Raw genomic sequence first — 17,506 nt, 5'->3', positions numbered from 1 at the left:
GGTATTTTGTTTTCAACATAGATTTCGAGTATTTCTGTATAATTTGCGTATCAATTACATTTCCGTTCCGTTTTGTCAGTTTGTTCACCCGTATAACAATAAAATCACAAGTTTTTGTTGTCAAACTGTTGCTGAATGTACAATAAACAATTAATTATCTTCCTAATCTGTAACTGCACCTTTGGAAATCAATATCTATTTGTCAATTTGTCAATGAGCTGATGAGTTGTTGAGATTCCACCTCTGTTCTCTTCGCGACCCTCGCGCCATGATTAAAATTATTTTTTATAAATAAAACATATATCTATAACATATAAAACATGTAGGTACATATCGTTTAAATATAATCGAGTAGAGAGATAATAGTAACGAGTAAAATTTGTCGAGTATTTTCGTTTTTTGTGTGTTTTTCTTTCATTCATGTTGTGTCAAAAGGATGACTTATGAGTTAGACGATACAGCAATGAGGACCTAGGTCGGTGGGGCGGCATGAGTGGAGCGCCTCCGCAGGAATGTACGCCCGGTGGGGAATTGCCGCGCTAGCAGGATGAGTGAGGACGCTAGCGCTAGTTTCACATTTGCGCTTTGTCCTCCTGGCAGGCTGACAAAGACTGTTGCGACGGCTGCCAAACCATCATCTAAACAAATAAAATCATTAATATTTCTTTTTTAGGTTATGTTTGAATAAATTACCTGTGGGTTCAATGGCGATCGGACGGAGATCGTAGTGCGCATTATGTCTAGGTTTGCTGCGATGCGCCATGTGCAGCGTGACGGTTGCAAATGGCCGCTTCGCCATGTGCAACATCTCGACGTGATGGCGTCGCCGTGCACGTCTTACATCCGCCGCTTGTTTCGCCTTCCATGCGACAACACACGCAGCCAGGAATAAAAAGAAGCAAGAAAAGAACACCGAAAAGAAGACGAACAAGTCAATATGGAGCTGGTCCTGCTTGAAGAACACAATTCCATAGGCAACCTTCTTGTCCGTGTCTGCCGGCTCCACACTCTGAAGCACCAGGTAGAACCTAGTCGTCTCCAATGTGTGATGTTCCTATTATTTTATTTTTAAAGAATTAATTAACACGAATAAAAGTGATGTTATTGTGTGACATTACCTCTGGTAACGTAATGACTAAACGATCCTTAAGGCCACGCACAGCCAGCATCGTCTTGGTCTGCTTGACGGTAATATACGACCGCAGACCCAGCGCGTCCTTCTCAAGCAGCACATCCTCCGTGCGGAAAGTCCCATTCTCCCACGGCGCATACTGTGGATCCAGGTCGATCTCTTGCATACCGGTTGTTTGATTCGGGTACACCACATAGGTGTTATCGTGAGTGCTCATAAACACATTGAGCTTCCCCTGGGTCACGTCGATGATCACACGGATATCCACGTTCATATAACGGGGTTGTATCACAAAGAAAACCATCTCCCCGGGGTGGAGTGGTTTCGGTTTAATTTTACATTCATCTGCAACACATCAACAAAATATTAAGTTCAATAGAGTTAATTTGAGGTTATGTATATCTTACCAATTGGTTTTGCATCAAAACACATTTTAAAATCCATATTCATTTGCTTATAACACTGATGCCCTTGTTTCGGTATACCTAGATAACCCTCCTTACACTTCGAACACTGCAACATCCAACATGGCTGCTGTTGCGCGCTGTTCTTCACCGACGCACCCGCTGAGCACACCTCACTCTCGGTGTTATTCTTACAATTACACTTCTCGCCCGTAATCGGATCACAGGTATCCCCGTGGCCATGACAGTCACATGGCCGACATGGTAACTTGTACTCCTCCATTCCACGAAAGTTCCCCGCGATACATTCCTGACACCTTGACCCAGTGGTTTTGTTCGCGCACCACAAACACCGCGCGGAATCCTTGGGCCCCTCCACCAACATCTCAATCAGATCATTCTCATCATAATCAGCAATATCAATCTCAGTCGAATTGTCTAAACAAATGCGGCTGTGACCATAACAATATTCCAGACAAGGCACGCAGTGCCCACCATCGGACGGATCGCCCACAAACAGGGGCTTACACTTCTCGCACTGCGCCCCCATCGTATTATTATGACACTCTAAACACATATCCAACTTATCGGGACCTTCGCAATTCGCATGTCCATTACACTGACATTGAATGCTGCAGTTGGCGCCGACGTAGCCGAAATCACACTTACATTTATTGGGTTCTACGCATTGTCCACGCACACAGCCTTGGAGACATACTGGTTCACAACCATTCGGACCTGCTTTGTACCCCAGCCCACAAACACACTCATAACCCTCTTCGAGATCCTCACATCTTTCCGATACCGGGTTACAAGTGTGATGATTATTCAAACACTCATTCTCCGGGGGACATTTTACATAATACCATGAATAAGTTGAGTTCTCCTCGGTGTCTAATAGATCTAAGGGGTGCTGAGTTTATCCAGCGCTGGTATTTCATCACAAGTACCATGCATTGGTCGTTCATTTGATCCTTCCGTGCAGATTCCAGTGCCATTGTTACCTGGAGCGGCACACCAGCCGCAATGAGCGTGACGCAGACAACTTGAGCATTGCGTCAGTGATGAGCACGGCTCCGGACAATACTCCCTATCGTCAGGTTGTAGAACTAACCCGCATACACCCCCAGCACAATACAACTTCTGATATGAGCTCGAGATACATTCATCCAGCTGTGTCGACCAATGACAATCACTCGCTTCTAAACATTCACTGCATGACTTATAATAATTACAAGATGGCGCACAGTTCGTGACAATATTCCGTTCGAGATTATTATTCACCGAGACGCATTTGGATTTCGTATAGGACCAATCACAGTTGGGTATCTGATGGCACTGAATGCAATCCGTGGCCAGGCAGGCATTATACGCGCATTGAATTGGATTCTCCGCAATGGGACCCGTGCAGGTTTTGTTCGAACTGCACATGTAGTTACAGTAAGTGCAGCCGGCGACTTGTGTACACGTTGTGCAATCGGTAAGCATTGCGCAATTATCAATCATGATTGGCGCTTCGCATATCCTACCTTTGTTCTCATTCTTAGTGCGGTTGAGCTTGTCTACCAGTGGACACTTATTACCGTGGCTGTAGCAATGTTCCTCGACGATTTGATCCTCGTATTTCTCAGCGCAGTGTGCGCAGCCTGGTATGCGCAGACATCTGTCTTTATTGGGCCAGAGGGTACACAAATCAAAGGGTAGTTTTATGCGGAGGACTGAAGATTGAGCACCGTTACCCCATCCGCCAATGACGTAAGCATCATCGCCTTCAGGTTCGATTGTCATTGCTTGCGCGTAAGTTTGACTTGGTAGCGGACCAACAAACTTAACGCCATCTGTGATTAAATTAATCCATTGATTACAAGAATATGAATACGCGTATAAAGTGTCGGAGATGTTCCACGGTGAGAGACGTCCACCTAGGATCAACATATGTGTGTCTGTTGTTACTGCTGAGTGTAGAAAACGTTTTCCAGGCTGTAATAATATAAATCACATTAACATAACCTAACTTTTTGTTTTGAGGTTAAGGTTAAACTTACCAAGATAGATGTCGCGAATGCATTTAGGTTAGTCCAGGTTTTCGTATCGTAGTTTAAAACATACAATACGTCTGATAAATGTGATTCTTGATGGTCATACCGATAACCTCCAAAAACATACAGACTATTGCTCTTTGCATAGAATACAGTTGTATGACCAAAGATACCAAGTGGGCCTGCACCTCTTGTTTGCCACTTGGACCACACCTCTCCATCTAAACGAAACTCCCATACATCACTCAAAAATCCCGACTCTGGACTAACCCCACCAATCAAAATCAAACTTTCTAGAGTTTGATTCCTGTAAGAAGTCAGAGTATGCCCTGAAACTACAGGCGGCCATAGTCCAACTCGTTCTATTTCATTCCACCGCTGATTCTGTATATCAAACTGCCAGAAATCATTGAGGGTGCGTTTGGTGTTTTGTTTCGTTTGTTTGGTCAATCCCCCAAAAACAAAAATCGATTGTTTCGAATGCATAATATCTGCGCCATGGAAATATCTCCCGAAAGGCATTTTTGCATCTGCTGTAGAATCAACTGTAACTTGCATCCAGGTACTATTGCGGGTATCAAAAAGACGGATATCATTCAGGGGACCATGAGATAATGAATACCCGCCGAACATCCAAAGGGAACCTCTACGATCCGAGGATAAGGAATGACCAAAACGTGGTAGGGTTTTTCGAAGGTGTTCCAAATGATCGGCAAGGTTTCGCGTGTTGAATAATTCGGTAAAGAGAAGGTGGTGTTCGTCAACGCTGGAAACAAAATCAAAAATCAATATATTTGCATGTTGCCATGGTGATTGGTGTTGCTATGGTAACGCAATAAACAAGTTTATATGTTAGAGTATTTGACTGAGTGCATTTCGGTTCGTTCGCTGATTTCGTTCGAGGCGCGTCCCGACCAGCATGCAGCTTCCACCGGGTTCGGAGACGGAGGATACCCCGCTACCCAGCCGGGTCGAGTCGAGGGACTCACTACTGAGAAAGTACGACATACCAATCGCGCATCTAGACTTTGCCTACGTGGAGAAATGCACGGACGGGAAAGAATTGGAGCGCATCCTGCACATCCTCCAAAGCGGGGAGGAAGGTTACTATCCGCAATTAATGACTGCGACCGAGGAGCGTCTGAGTCTCATCAAACCGACGAGCAAGTTTATACGAAAAGTGACTGCCGTTGTAGACAAACACGAATTAGATATCAAAAGTAAAACGGAGCTGGAGAACGAAATCGATATTTTCGTCCAGAACGCATCGCAGAATGACACCGAACTTGGTAAGTTCAAAAAATCCGTCAACATTCCGCAAAGCATTCCGGAAGTTAGACAGACAAGAAACATAGAGAATACTACAGTGGAAAATAAATCAAATAGAATAAAAGCAACTGATTATGCTTCATGGGATAAGTATGATCCTGACACAGAAATACTCAAAATGGATTTGGAAACCGAACAACTTCAGAAAAAGCATCAACAGCAAGAGAAACAAGAAAAACTCACAAAAAAAGAAGTCAAATTTGAAAACTGTTACAATGAAACAGAAGCCAGTATACAATCCAATCAAGAACGACTCAAAGGAAACGAATATTACAAATCAGCCGAGTATAAAGAAGCTCTTGAATGCTATACCAATAGCATCAATATGCATCCATCAATAGAAGCATACAATAACCGCGCGCAAGTTTACATTATGCTACAGGAATACCAGTTGGCAATGGCTGACTGTCAATCAGTTTTGACACACAATCCGAATAATGTCAAAGCACTCATGAGATTGGCACAAAGTTTAAACGCATGCTGCCTGTATCAAGACGCAATTCAACATTTAGAAAAGATCATTTACTTGGATCCCAACCACGAGAACGCGCAGAATCTTCTCAACACGGTGAAATCAAAGCATGCGCACGCGTCTGGCGGTAAAACTCGAATGAAAATCACGGAAATTTCCAGTGCAGCGCCAAATCAAAGTAAACCAAAACGTAAATCTATCCTGAAAAAGTCACAATGTCGTGCAAACACAAACAAATCAAATGAATCGCCTGTATTGGTACCGATTCCGGGTCCTAGCCATATGCGTGAGCCATATTATGTTGTGTTGGAGGATAAAAACCCCGAAATAATCAAGCGTGCGCAGTATATGTTGTATAACAAGCCGCAGATGATGTATATGTGTCATCCGGATGACAGCGATGAAGAGTCTGAAGAACCTTATGAAAACAATCATAATTTGAATCATAATGACTGTCGGAATACAACGACTTTGAATGACATCAACCAGAGGATTATGTATTATGCACAAGAAAAAACAAAAAAATCCACGGTGGAGATTACAGAACTGCCAAATGATACAGAAATAGAAACTGATTCAGCTATTGATATAGACATATGCGAGAATTCTGCAGAAGTTGATTTATTAGATAATAATAATAAATCCGAAAAGATGATTGATGATTTGAACAATAACAATCAAATCCAGGAAGTTGAAGATGGCGGCAGTGGTGAACCGCATTTAAACAATAACAATACGGAAAATAACCTAACTAGTGGCATCGAGACGCCATTTTCTTTCCTGCGAGCATGGTTGGCTGTTCAACGGGATGATTCCTACGTTAAACACGCCAAAGTTTTGCAAAACATTGATGAAAACCATCTTAATGAAGGTAAATCTCAACCTAACCCCAAAATTTATCATCCCAATGTATTACTAACATAATAATGTTATAGTTATAGGTTATAAACTGGATGGCACCATGTTGACTGACATTCTGCGCACGTTATACCTACATTTCAGCGTACCGCACGAAGTAGAACGCGTGCGCGCTATTCTAACAAACATGGCCGAGCTGCCACGGTTCAGAGTCGTTTCGCTCTTCATAACCTCCGCCGACAAGTACAAAATACGCAGTTTGTTTGAATTCCTCGAGCAACACGGCACACCATTACCGGAACACGTAAAAAACAAGTATTTATAACATAATCGCCATCAATATCATGTGTATGTGTGTATTTTGGTATGCTTTATAAATAAAACCAGTTAAATTCACGTACCCGATGTCGCAGGCGCTTCCGCCGAATGTAGTATTGCAGAGACATCTACCGTACGCTGTGTCGCATTGTCCTTGATGCAAAGACGCGCTGCAGTTTTTCGGGCACACCTCCACTGAACAATCGGACCCAACTAGACCATCTTCACAGAACACACATGCCGTTCTTACAATGTCGTGGCCAATGACAATTCTCGCATTGGATCACTGCATACATGGCGTTGAAACCCTCTCCAGGCAGGCCTTGTTTATAATGCACAGTTAACTGACCTAGAGAATTAAAAAATCGTAAATTTTATTTTATCATTTCATGTTTTATTTATACACCGTACCTGTTCGCGATTCGATAATGGCGCTGGCCGCAGCGTCCTCATTACAAAATGCCGCCGAAAGCGCACTCTGACTGCCCATGTCCACCAACTCCGGCAACCCGTCATACACATAAACAGCATTCTCTCCGCAGGTTATATTCAAATCAGACGCGTTGATTTGCAGTTGAATAATAGGCAAACCATCGTCTATTTTCGGATTGATTATCCAGAGACATTCACGCGTTGGTGGACCACCCCAGGGGGCGCTATACGCTTGCCTAGAACTTATCCCTTGACCTTGTGAACCAGTGAGCATTCCTCTGGCCTCGCATTGGTAGTAACACTGTCGGCCATTACGTGGATCACCATAATAATTCGTTTTACACCGTTCGCATTGATCTCCTTCGGTGTTATCCTTGCAATAACACACGCCGGTGACAATATCACACTCTCCTTCGGATTTATCACCGTGTCCATTGCATTCACACTGTTTACAACCTAAAAATTGTTTTTAAAAAATTAATTTTATTATTTTTTTAGGTTAAGAAACATTACCTTGATCAGTAGTGGCGTTTCCATAACTTCCCGCTTTACAAAACTCACAAAACTCTCCTTCAGTCCACTCCTGACACTCCTCGCAGATACCCACGCCTTGCGGACAATTGGAATGATTATTACACCCACAATTCAACGAGCAGTTATCCCCCGTCCAGCCGAGATCACATTTACACTTGTAATGCGGCTCACCCTCGCACACACCATGCACACAGATATCATAACAGGTGCGTTCGCATTTCAACCTGCCATCTCCAATAAACCCACGCCTACAGTGACAACTATACGAGCCATCCGTATTGGTGCAAATCGCCTGCGCATGACAATCATGCAATCCCAGCCCACATTCATCCACATCCGGGCATTGCGCATACGCCCATCGCGCATGCGATACTCCCAACACTTCTGTACAATTCACGTGCGGATTATTAAAGTCACCCTTAACGCATTGCCCCGAAATCGGATTCGATGAGTTGTAACACCAGCCACAACTCAACGAATTCAAACACGTCGAGCAATTCTGATGATGTGAACAACTCTTGCATTGTTCCTGCGGCTTCACATTCGAAATCAAACCGTGTTCTTGCGTGGTGCTGACAAGCGGAAAGACTTGATCCAGCCATTCGCGACACAAACCAAATTGATACTCGCTTGTGTACACCGAAAAGCTGAAACATTGCTGTGTGGCTTCACACCACACACATCGCCCTCGTTGTTCCAGGCATGTACTGCAATTATCTCGTTTGTAACATGGTATTGGACATTGTTCCAACGCCACGGCGGAATCATTCGACAATCCTCTTCGTGAGCACCTCGCTTCTTCAATCCACCATTCGCAGAGGCCTGTATTCACACAACTCTCGCATGATATGTAATTGGAGCAGTTGGAGCATGCGCTCGGTTGCAGCGTCAGGTAACGCCATTCGCCATCGGTGGAGAGACAAGAACTACTTTCGTTCAACGCACGCGAAACGCACGTGTTGCTCGCATCACACCAGCCGCATTCGGAGTCTGTCAAGCAGTGGAGGCAATTCGTGTATTGCGTACACGTGCCGTTTGAGTACGGTTCGAGATATTCGAATGTGAAAACCTAGAAAAAGCATAAAAATACATTATACTCGTAGTTTGGATGCAAATGTAACAAGTTGGCTATTAAATTCGTGCTCGTGGATTGTTTACGTAACGATTTTCACGTTTTGTGCCGGCGATGGACGACAACATGTTGAATGTATGTATGCGCAAAAGGCCACCGCGATAATTCGCTTTTGATTGCATTTCGCGGGGCCGCCACCGCGCGCGCGCAATCATCACGCAAATTGCGTGCGTGTGAATGAAAATCGGCGGAGCGTAAAAAGCAAGCGCGCAGCGCAGACACACACAATGTATTCAAATTAATTTTAATTGCGACTTAAATATTACTTACTATCAGCGGTTGCATTTATGACACAAATTACAAAAAATACGCGATATTTATTATCGCTAAAAACACACATATTTATTTTTTTAATTTAAAAAATGTTTTTTCATTAAATTTTCGAATTTTTTTTTAAATCAGTCATTTAAATTCACATGGAGTAGCCACACTGACATAACCTAGATTATTTTCTGTCTAATATGTCAATTGTGTCAAGAAACATAACCTAATTCGGATTTTCTTTCAAAATTTCTGATTATCCAATAAATAAAGATAATAAAAATGATTTTTAACTTATAAATTGTATAAATTTATCGACATAACCTATATTAACCTCTCTATCATCAATATTATTGTCCATTATATTGACAATATTGATATTTACAACAAAACTTTCTTTTTTCTTCCATTTTTTGTTTGTTTTTTTCAAGCGCAGTTCAAAGTCACGCCGTCGTGCAATTAATTTATCGCGTCGAGTCTCGAACCCAATCAGATTGTGTGTAGTTTAGAGACAAACAACTCTCAATTTTCTGCTGGCATGCACTCGTGCATAATAAATTCCCCCAAAAGCGATGTGCGCGATTGTTTACGACGCAATCAATGTCGCAACGTCGCACGTTAACTATGTTAACTAGTTATGTTAAACTACCGCCGTACCTTTTGCGTCTCCTTGAGCTTGTGATGATGCAACTCCATCTTGCTCTGCTGGTGCGTGTTGTAAGCGCCCGTGCTGACGCTCTTGCGCGACTCAAAGTCGACGGCGACGCGGTCGGACTCTCGAATCGTCGGCCACGACTTGGTCTCGCAGTGCGCCTGGGCGGCCGTCACGTTCGCGATCTGCAGATCGGCAATGCGCAGCGTGGCATTGCAGTGCGATATGCAGACGGTGAGCATTTCGTGCCAATCGCTCGATGGGCGCAGGAAGCCGATCAAACGCGCCACCATTTTGCCACCCGATGAGTTGCTTTTGAGAATTGGATTCGAGGGGCTGTTGAAATCCACCTGAAATTAAATTAATAACGTTTTATAACATATATTAATTAAATCTATATATATATATATATATATAAATGAATTGCTGTTCGTTAGTCTCGCTAAAACTCGAGAACGGCTGAACGGATTTATCTTATCTTGGTCTTGAATTATTCGTGGAGGTCTAGGGAAGGTTTAAAAGGTGAGAAAAATTCGAATAATTGCCGGGAAAATCCTCAAAACAGCTCTTTTCTATAGAATAAAATTTGACATTGAGATTCAATCATAGTTATAGTTAAATAGTTGAATTCGAGATGGCGCGCTGAAGTGCATTATTGACAAAACTTTATATAATTAATTTCTTTAAATTAAAATTGCTAATCTTATTGATAGAATTGACTCTTACTACGAGTATGTCTAGAACAAGAGAGTAAAAACGAATTACATTTTTATTAAACACTGCCGGAACGAAGTCGCGGGCAACAGCTAGTATTTTAATAAAAATGCCGGTAAATATTTCCTGAAGTCTAAATATGAATTCCGCGTCGTTCAGTTGTATTCACTTGTGTTATGTTTAAATGATTTTGTAGTAACGCAACGTGCACCCCAACAAATTAGCTGAAAAATCGTGCTTAAGTTATAGAAATTTGCATTGCAATTTGTATGTATGTTGGGTTGCATAATTACAACAATATTTCAAATGTTACCATCGATGTCATGTCTTTAAAAAATATTCTAGCTCATAATTGCTAGAAATTAAAATATTTTTCGTCGTTACACAGAAGAAATTAATCTAAACCAACAAAATTATACAAATTTTGTCATAATGTGAAGTTTTTTTGTTAAATCAACAATCACCGATGGCGAGACTATACAAGTGGGACAATTATGCAAAATTATTAACAAATTACAATGATTAGCATGTCTCGTTGCGTTAATGCAAGCATTTTTATTGCCGCGAGACGCATTTAGCATAGTTTTGCCGGTGATAACGCGGCGCGTTCAAATTTGTATGCAAATGCAAAACATTGTCGCCATTCCGATCGGGTTTTGTTTTATTTTTACACCCATGTTTGCGCCATCGCTCATCCGCCGCCAGCGCAAAACAAATAAATCATGTTCATCATGTAAGAAGTATGTTAAACACTAATGCGAACGAAGCATGAGCATGAGAATTGTTCGAGTCAATAATAAATTGTGTCATTTTGAAATTATCGATCGTTATTTGTCAGCGGAAAACTTTTTGCCGGCATAGTTGTAATATTGACCAAAATATTATGTTTCCACGGTTTTTAGACACAAAAAGTTGTGTTTTATATACGGACGGGCAAGCTGTGAGTAATATCTATTATCTACGGGCATTATTTACGGGATGGAGCTTGCGCCTGCGCATTTGTCTACAGAGCAGTACAAAACTGTATGAAATATCATGTGACGTCTGTCAAACACGTCAAAGGAGGCGCTGCTGCTGTTCGTGTCGGAGCGGCACGATATCTCCGGACGTGTCACATGACCCGGCGTGTAGTATGGTATTTATAACCTCACATTTTGTAGAAGTGTGCGAGCAAATTCCGATGACTTAAAACAAAAAGTTGAAATACAAAAACTAACCTGGAACTAGAGTAGAAATAGAAAAAATAGCGTAATCATCACGTGGCTAAACGTTGTTAAGCACTTGATTGCTTAAACTTAATCAATCTCGTGAGTAAAGTCTCCGTTTAGTCAATTGATACTTAATACACTATTATTGCTTTAAATTATTGATATTTTACGTTGCAATATTATATCGAATAAAATTTTTATGTTTAGTGGTATCACGTTTGTTGTTAATTATATTGATTACTGTTCCCTAACATATAATTGAGCAAAAAATTCTTTACCCAAAGTTAAATTATGCTTGTTTTGACAATTCCAGCAATTTCGACTGAAAATACATTTTGACGAGCAATTTTAAGGTGAAACACAAATGCAAAACAGGAAATAAGCCTCATTTAAACGTAATTAACCACTGGAAAGCAATAAAAGCTTATCAAACATAATAAATCTGTGAAAATTACCGCCGCTCGAGTATAATTAAGACATAAATATTTAATTGTCATAATTTCTACTTTACAACAAATCATAAAGCAAATATTTAATATTTTCGGAATAATATTGAAATAAAATATAAAAATTTTATATAAAATGCAATCTCTGCAATTTTTCATCGTAGAGGAAATAAGAATAAACCAACCAACTTATACAAAATTCACCATTTACGAGATTGTCGTTAAATTGAATAACGTTAAAACCAAACTACAGGGTAATTTGAAGACAAAATTCATTCAAAATTAATAAAAAATCAATTTTTAAATAAAACAAACCAAAAAACAAATTTTCAATTTTTTTTGCTACTCTACCAAAAAAACACTTCCCCACCACTTCTACGATTACTTACCGTTGTTGCATTAATAATTGAAACATAATCCGGCTGCGAAAAGTTCACCGGATGATAGTACTTGATAAAAGTCAACCCGGGTCGCTTATCCTCCTCGCGACACTTGTCCGCATTATCCACCTCGGTGCCCTGCGACCCCCACCACCCTTTCACATGCCCGGGACTATCATCGCGCAACCCGCACACCCCGTAATTATCATCCTTGTGATGACACCGCGCGTTCTGCACGCACCACGTGCAATGCGACAGGCCCAACTTCTGCGCCACCGTCTTCGTCTGCCGATTCGAATTATCCGTGCGGCCATGAATCAAACACGAGTGGCAATCCCCGAGCGCTGGACACACGCCCGGACATCGCGTCGTCTGTAGATTCGTGGTACAATTCGCACCCACCGTCCTCCCATAACACGACTCATCCGACGCGCACCATCCGCATTCGGGATCCGCCAAACACTCCGAGTGATGCTTGTGCCGCGGACAGGATATCTCCGGTTCATAATCATCGCCATTGCGTGCGGCGATCATCGGCGGCACGGTATACGCCAGCAAATCACCATTCACGTTGCCATGGTAACCGCCGACTAACAACAATGTATTACCATTGCGAATACTCGCCGCATGCGCAAACACACCCTGTTGCTTCGGATAAGATGAATCTTTACTCCCGCCGAGAATGTCAGGATTCACCCATGTGTGACACCCAAGATGATAGAGGTACATTTGATTGTCGTAACAGATTTCTTCCTTGTTGTGACGATGTGAATACCCACCGAAGACAACCAGATAATTCCCGAGGATACTCGCTGTGTGAAATGCGCGCTCCCTGGGCACGAATCTATCCCGTAAAAAGTCCCTGATGTAATGTATCTCGGACCAATGCTTGTGGTCCAGTTGATACGCGTACATTCGATCCGAAAGTTTGGAAAATCTTGCGACACCAGCAACAATCCCACCGTAGATTAAGATTGAATTTGTTGCTGGATGATAAACAGCTGAATGCGCCACAACACGCACGTCTAATTCTTTACCCCCGCGGGGTTTGATCTCGGTCCATTCTTCACTGCCGTCTGAAACAAGTTTGATCATGTATAGCTTGGCGGAGAACTCGCCATCGATGGTGCTGCCACCAAATAAATAAACTTCGTCGTTTTTCGTCCGTGTGAGGCTGTGTCTTGTTAACCGTGGCGGTTGGAGTGTCGACTGTTGTGCTCGTAGCTCCCATTTATAGTTGAGTACGTTAAACAGCCATAAATCGTTCGATAACGAGCCGTTTGCTAACTTTCCGCCGAAAACTAAAAAACCTTCGTTTACTTCGCAAGCGGCGTGGCCGTATCTCGGTAGAGGGCGCTCGGTTACCTCCGGTTGATGGCCCATAGGCCTCTTGCGTCTTTCTAGTGTACTATTGTCGTTGATGTAGAGAAATGAACGAAAAAACGATGTGCCGGGTGTTAATCCCCATTTCTTCTGCCAGTCAGGGCCGGCGTTATCGATTAAAGTTGGTATTGAGCTGTGATCGACTGGATTCACTAATGTGTGATCTGGTATCGGCTGGCCGCGTTCGTCCAGCCACGATGAGTTGCGAAAACTGTATATTTCTAATGATGTGAGTATTTTGTTCAGATTATAACCTCCAAATACGTAGAGGCTGTCAGTTTGTTCGACGTAGACGGCGCTGTGAGCGGCGCGCGGAGTTAGGCCACCTTCCGAATGCGACAGCCAGTGCCATCTATTCCCATGCGGGTCTCGTTCGGTGAGACTACAAGCCTGCCCGGAAAAACCCTCCTGGCACACACATTTTCCGGCCTCGCAACGGCCATGTCCCAGATTGGTGCCGCAGTTCTCCGGACACACTTCCTTTGAGCAATCACGCCCACCCCAGCCGCTCTCGCACACACATTTGTGGTTATGGCACAGTCCGTGACTGGAGCAATTGCTCGGACAGTCCGTGATGGAAAACTCGGCGCGGAAACCGTCTAATACATAGTTGGTATCACTGTAGAGCAGGATGAGCATGTAGCCACTGCTGGCCACCACCTGCTGCGGTTCGGTTTTACCGCTGAAACTGCCTAGCAACGGCGAGCGAAACGAATCGCCGTCGTAGACGAAGACGTAGTCATAGGAGCACTCGGTGCCCATGCTACGGAAACTGAGCGTGATGAATTTCTTCGCCGATGGGGCTTTGATAAGCCACTCGCAGTGCGAGTCCTGTGTATAGTTGGAGCCCAGCGGGCCGTCGGTAATAACGCCCCATGCATCGGCAAAGACGCGCCGCGTCCGGTCGCACGGCACCAGGTCCACCGCCGCGTTGCCGAAGAGTACGAAGAGGCAGACGACGATGCCGAGCAGCGCGTGCAGCTGGTGCGGACGCATCTTGCCGCCGCGGCAGCCGCGCGCGCTTTTGTTGTTGATGAAACAGTTGAATGCGCTGCGTTACTAAGCGCTACGCCAAACACGCGCGCACACATCGCGGTCGTCGCGTCGACCGCTGCATTGCTCGAGGTTACAAGCACACCTTTTACCTGGCCGCACCGACGACCGACATTATGATCGAGGTAGTCACAGCAAACTGGGAAGCGACCGACCGCACGTTACGCCGCGCACGAAAACACTAATGGATTGTAAACACGAGCGTCATTTCTGACATTGACATTTCTCACACCAATCCCCAACCCCACTATATATTTTCATCGTGTATATTTGGTTGCATAAGCATTTTCCATTTTACATAATTTTTCTAATAGTTTATAATAACACCATTTAACGTCGAATTCCATATCATACCAGTAATTTACAGCAATGCAGCCATGACTCTGTCGTACATGATGAAACCACAAACTTGGTAAATACAAACATTCGCCCTTTTCAACCCTAACATGATATAAATTTGCATTGTCCAACTTATCAGTCAATGGATCATTCACCAACCATGGCACTTCATTCACCTTATTTTCTTCATCTTTTTGTAGTTCCAGGTCATAATCACTTGTTGATACATTTTTATACTTTGCAACTTTGAAGTTTTTGTAGGTCAAATGTGGCAAATCAGTCGGCGGTATCAAAATGAAATCTTTATGCCCGCTTATGACGCAGTAAATGTTTTCATAGAAATCTTTATGCACTAAAATTCCAGTTGCTCATAGTAAACATATTTACAACTAGTTAAATTAGAAAATAACTTACTGCTTGTTATCGCGCGTGAATCCCCCATCCAGAAGTTTATAGCGTCGGGTTGTTTACCAAATGCTTTTTGAGCCCAAATTATTTGTTCTACATCGTTGCGCAGCTCAGGAAAATCTTCAGTGAAATTAGAATCTTGTCTTTGTATGTAACAAACGTAATTTGGCCTAAAAACAATTTAATTCAGTGGTATTTAGATTATTTTAATGAAGAAACTTACTTTGGATGTTGAATGTTTTCGATAAATTCTTCAAAAGACATTTTTACTTCTTCAGGTAGCACGAATACATCATCATCTTGTTGTTTTTCAATTTTATTGCTTGTTTTTATGTTTAAAAGTCCATCTGCATATCCGTTTGGTGTAACAGCAACAATAACTTCTTTCTTTGATAGTTTTTCTCTAAATTTTAAAAGTTTTTAGAACAAAATCGTAGTGTTTAATGGTTTACATACAATAAATACTCAATATTCCATTTATTTAACGCTCCCATTGAATCGTAGCCATGTTTTATCTTTACGGGAATATTCTTTGATACATAATCTCTGTTAAACATTAACGGCCAGTCTGGATCATTCGAATTGTATTCAATAACAGGCACTTCAAGATTAAAATGTAAAAAATCTGAAGGCAAACAGATAAAAAGTTAAAGATAATTATTAATAATTAAAACATGCAATATTTTACGTTACTAAATCTTATAACAATCAAATTATCACAATAAAAGCAACAATTGTTTGTTGATTTTGCGCATAACTTGTTTATTACATTCTAAAAACTTCTGCCAAATAAATAAAAGTGTTAAAAACTTGTTTGTTTGTGTACAAGATTGTAAAAGTTGTTATTGGAATTTAATATGGAATTTATTTGCATAAGATTTGTTAATGTAGCTTATTGTTGTTTTAAATAAATAAATAAATCATTATTATCCAAAGGTAGTTTCTCACAACATCAAAGTGAGGTTATTTTGTTATTTGAGAAACTTCAGATCACAATATTGCGTCGAATAAACAATATTCATGTAAACTATTGCATCTTTTTGGCTTCTGGCATAAAAGGTACATAAAGAGGTATCTAATGTTTACTTTGCCTACCTTTACATTCATCTTTAAATGTTGTTAAAGCATCCTGTATTCTATCCATTCTATTAATTCCAATCCACACTACAAATAACTCTGTGATTTTATATCTTTTTACTTAACCTCAGTAATTGTTTGTTTAATATTAGTTTTAGTAATGTTACCAATAAGAATCAGCACTACTAGTGCAAGCAACATCATAAAAAGAAGCTACACTTCAAGAGCTGAGCTTGACAAGATTATCAGAGTTGATCATGCTGGCGAATTGGGTGCAGATCGAATTTACGCCGGTCAAATGGCAATCCTAGGCAGTGGCCCAAATGGACCACTAATTAAACACATGTGGGAGCAAGAAAAAGAGCATCGGGCTAAGTTTGAGGAACTTATCAGGAAGTATCGTGTTCGGCCAACTGTCATGACACCCATCTGGAATGTTGCTGGGTTTGTTTTGGGAGCTGGGAGTGCTTTATTGGGTAATTTTAATACTTCCGGCTTAAGTTTAGATTATTTAATTATTTTTTTAATACAAGGTGAGAAAGCAGCAATGGCATGTACAGTGGCAGTGGAAACTGTGATTGTAGAGCACTACAATGATCAACTGCGAACGCTAATGGATGACCCGAAGGCGAACAAAGAACTATTAGAAACCATAACAAAGTTTAGAGATGAAGAACAAGAACATCATGATCATGGAATTGATCATGGAGCTGAACAAGCACCATTTTACAAAGCTTATTCAGAACTTATTAAAGCTGGGTGTAAAGCAGCCATTGCCATATCTAAAGTTGTATAGATTAATTCCCAAACAAGTCTTTATATGTATATATTAACTAAATAAATATAAAAAGTAAAATTTATAGAATAAATTCTGACAATGGTACCCATTGCGCCATCTATCGTCAATTTCCAAAAACAAAATCCTGTGATTTTCT

The 17,506-nt window shown here is 41.7% G+C and overlaps 4 protein-coding genes across 4 annotated transcripts; 2 read left to right on the top strand and 2 right to left on the bottom strand.

Moving 5' to 3' along the window:
* Window positions 1-4: 4 nt before the first annotated feature.
* Megf8 (multiple EGF like domains 8) lies at window positions 5-14,900 on the bottom strand. The gene is given in 12 exon segments (XM_065308677.1): window positions 5-638; window positions 694-1,054; window positions 1,119-1,477; window positions 1,540-2,446; window positions 2,449-3,516; window positions 3,582-4,341; window positions 6,636-6,781; window positions 6,783-6,901; window positions 6,964-7,440; window positions 7,498-8,587; window positions 9,569-9,913; window positions 12,321-14,900. Coding segments are annotated over 12 exon segments (8,169 nt in total). The 5' UTR covers window positions 14,691-14,900; the 3' UTR covers window positions 5-471.
* Spag1 (Spag1 axonemal dynein assembly factor) lies at window positions 4,416-6,630 on the top strand. The gene is made up of 2 exons (XM_065308683.1): window positions 4,416-6,247; window positions 6,312-6,630. The coding sequence occupies exons 1-2, from the start codon at window positions 4,495-4,497 to the stop codon at window positions 6,557-6,559; spliced, it is 2,001 nt and encodes a 666-aa protein (XP_065164755.1). The 5' UTR covers window positions 4,416-4,494; the 3' UTR covers window positions 6,560-6,630.
* Window positions 14,901-14,983: 83 nt separating the features above from the next.
* On the bottom strand, window positions 14,984-16,725 carry LOC135796600 (bifunctional peptidase and (3S)-lysyl hydroxylase Jmjd7-like). The gene is made up of 5 exons (XM_065308686.1): window positions 16,590-16,725; window positions 15,951-16,119; window positions 15,718-15,897; window positions 15,501-15,664; window positions 14,984-15,438 (listed from the first exon to the last, which is right to left on the bottom strand). Exons 1-5 carry the CDS (start codon window positions 16,636-16,638, stop codon window positions 15,005-15,007), a joined length of 996 nt encoding a protein of 331 aa, XP_065164758.1. The 5' UTR covers window positions 16,639-16,725; the 3' UTR covers window positions 14,984-15,004.
* A 6-nt stretch (window positions 16,726-16,731) lies between these two features.
* On the top strand, window positions 16,732-17,427 carry Coq7 (ubiquinone biosynthesis protein COQ7, mitochondrial). Its single transcript, XM_065308688.1, has 2 exons — window positions 16,732-17,047; window positions 17,105-17,427. The coding sequence occupies exons 1-2, from the start codon at window positions 16,732-16,734 to the stop codon at window positions 17,365-17,367; spliced, it is 579 nt and encodes a 192-aa protein (XP_065164760.1). The 3' UTR covers window positions 17,368-17,427.
* The last annotated feature ends 79 nt before the right edge of the window (window positions 17,428-17,506 follow it).

The sequence above is a fragment of the Atheta coriaria genome, unplaced genomic scaffold (assembly GCF_025399875.1).
Source record: "Atheta coriaria isolate IRGN ID8LTWV9N9 unplaced genomic scaffold, Caltech_Dcor_3.1 hic_scaffold_7_pilon, whole genome shotgun sequence".
NCBI classification, from domain to species: Eukaryota; Metazoa; Arthropoda; class Insecta; order Coleoptera; family Staphylinidae; genus Dalotia; species Dalotia coriaria.
This window is presented reverse-complemented; position numbering and strand designations above follow the sequence as displayed.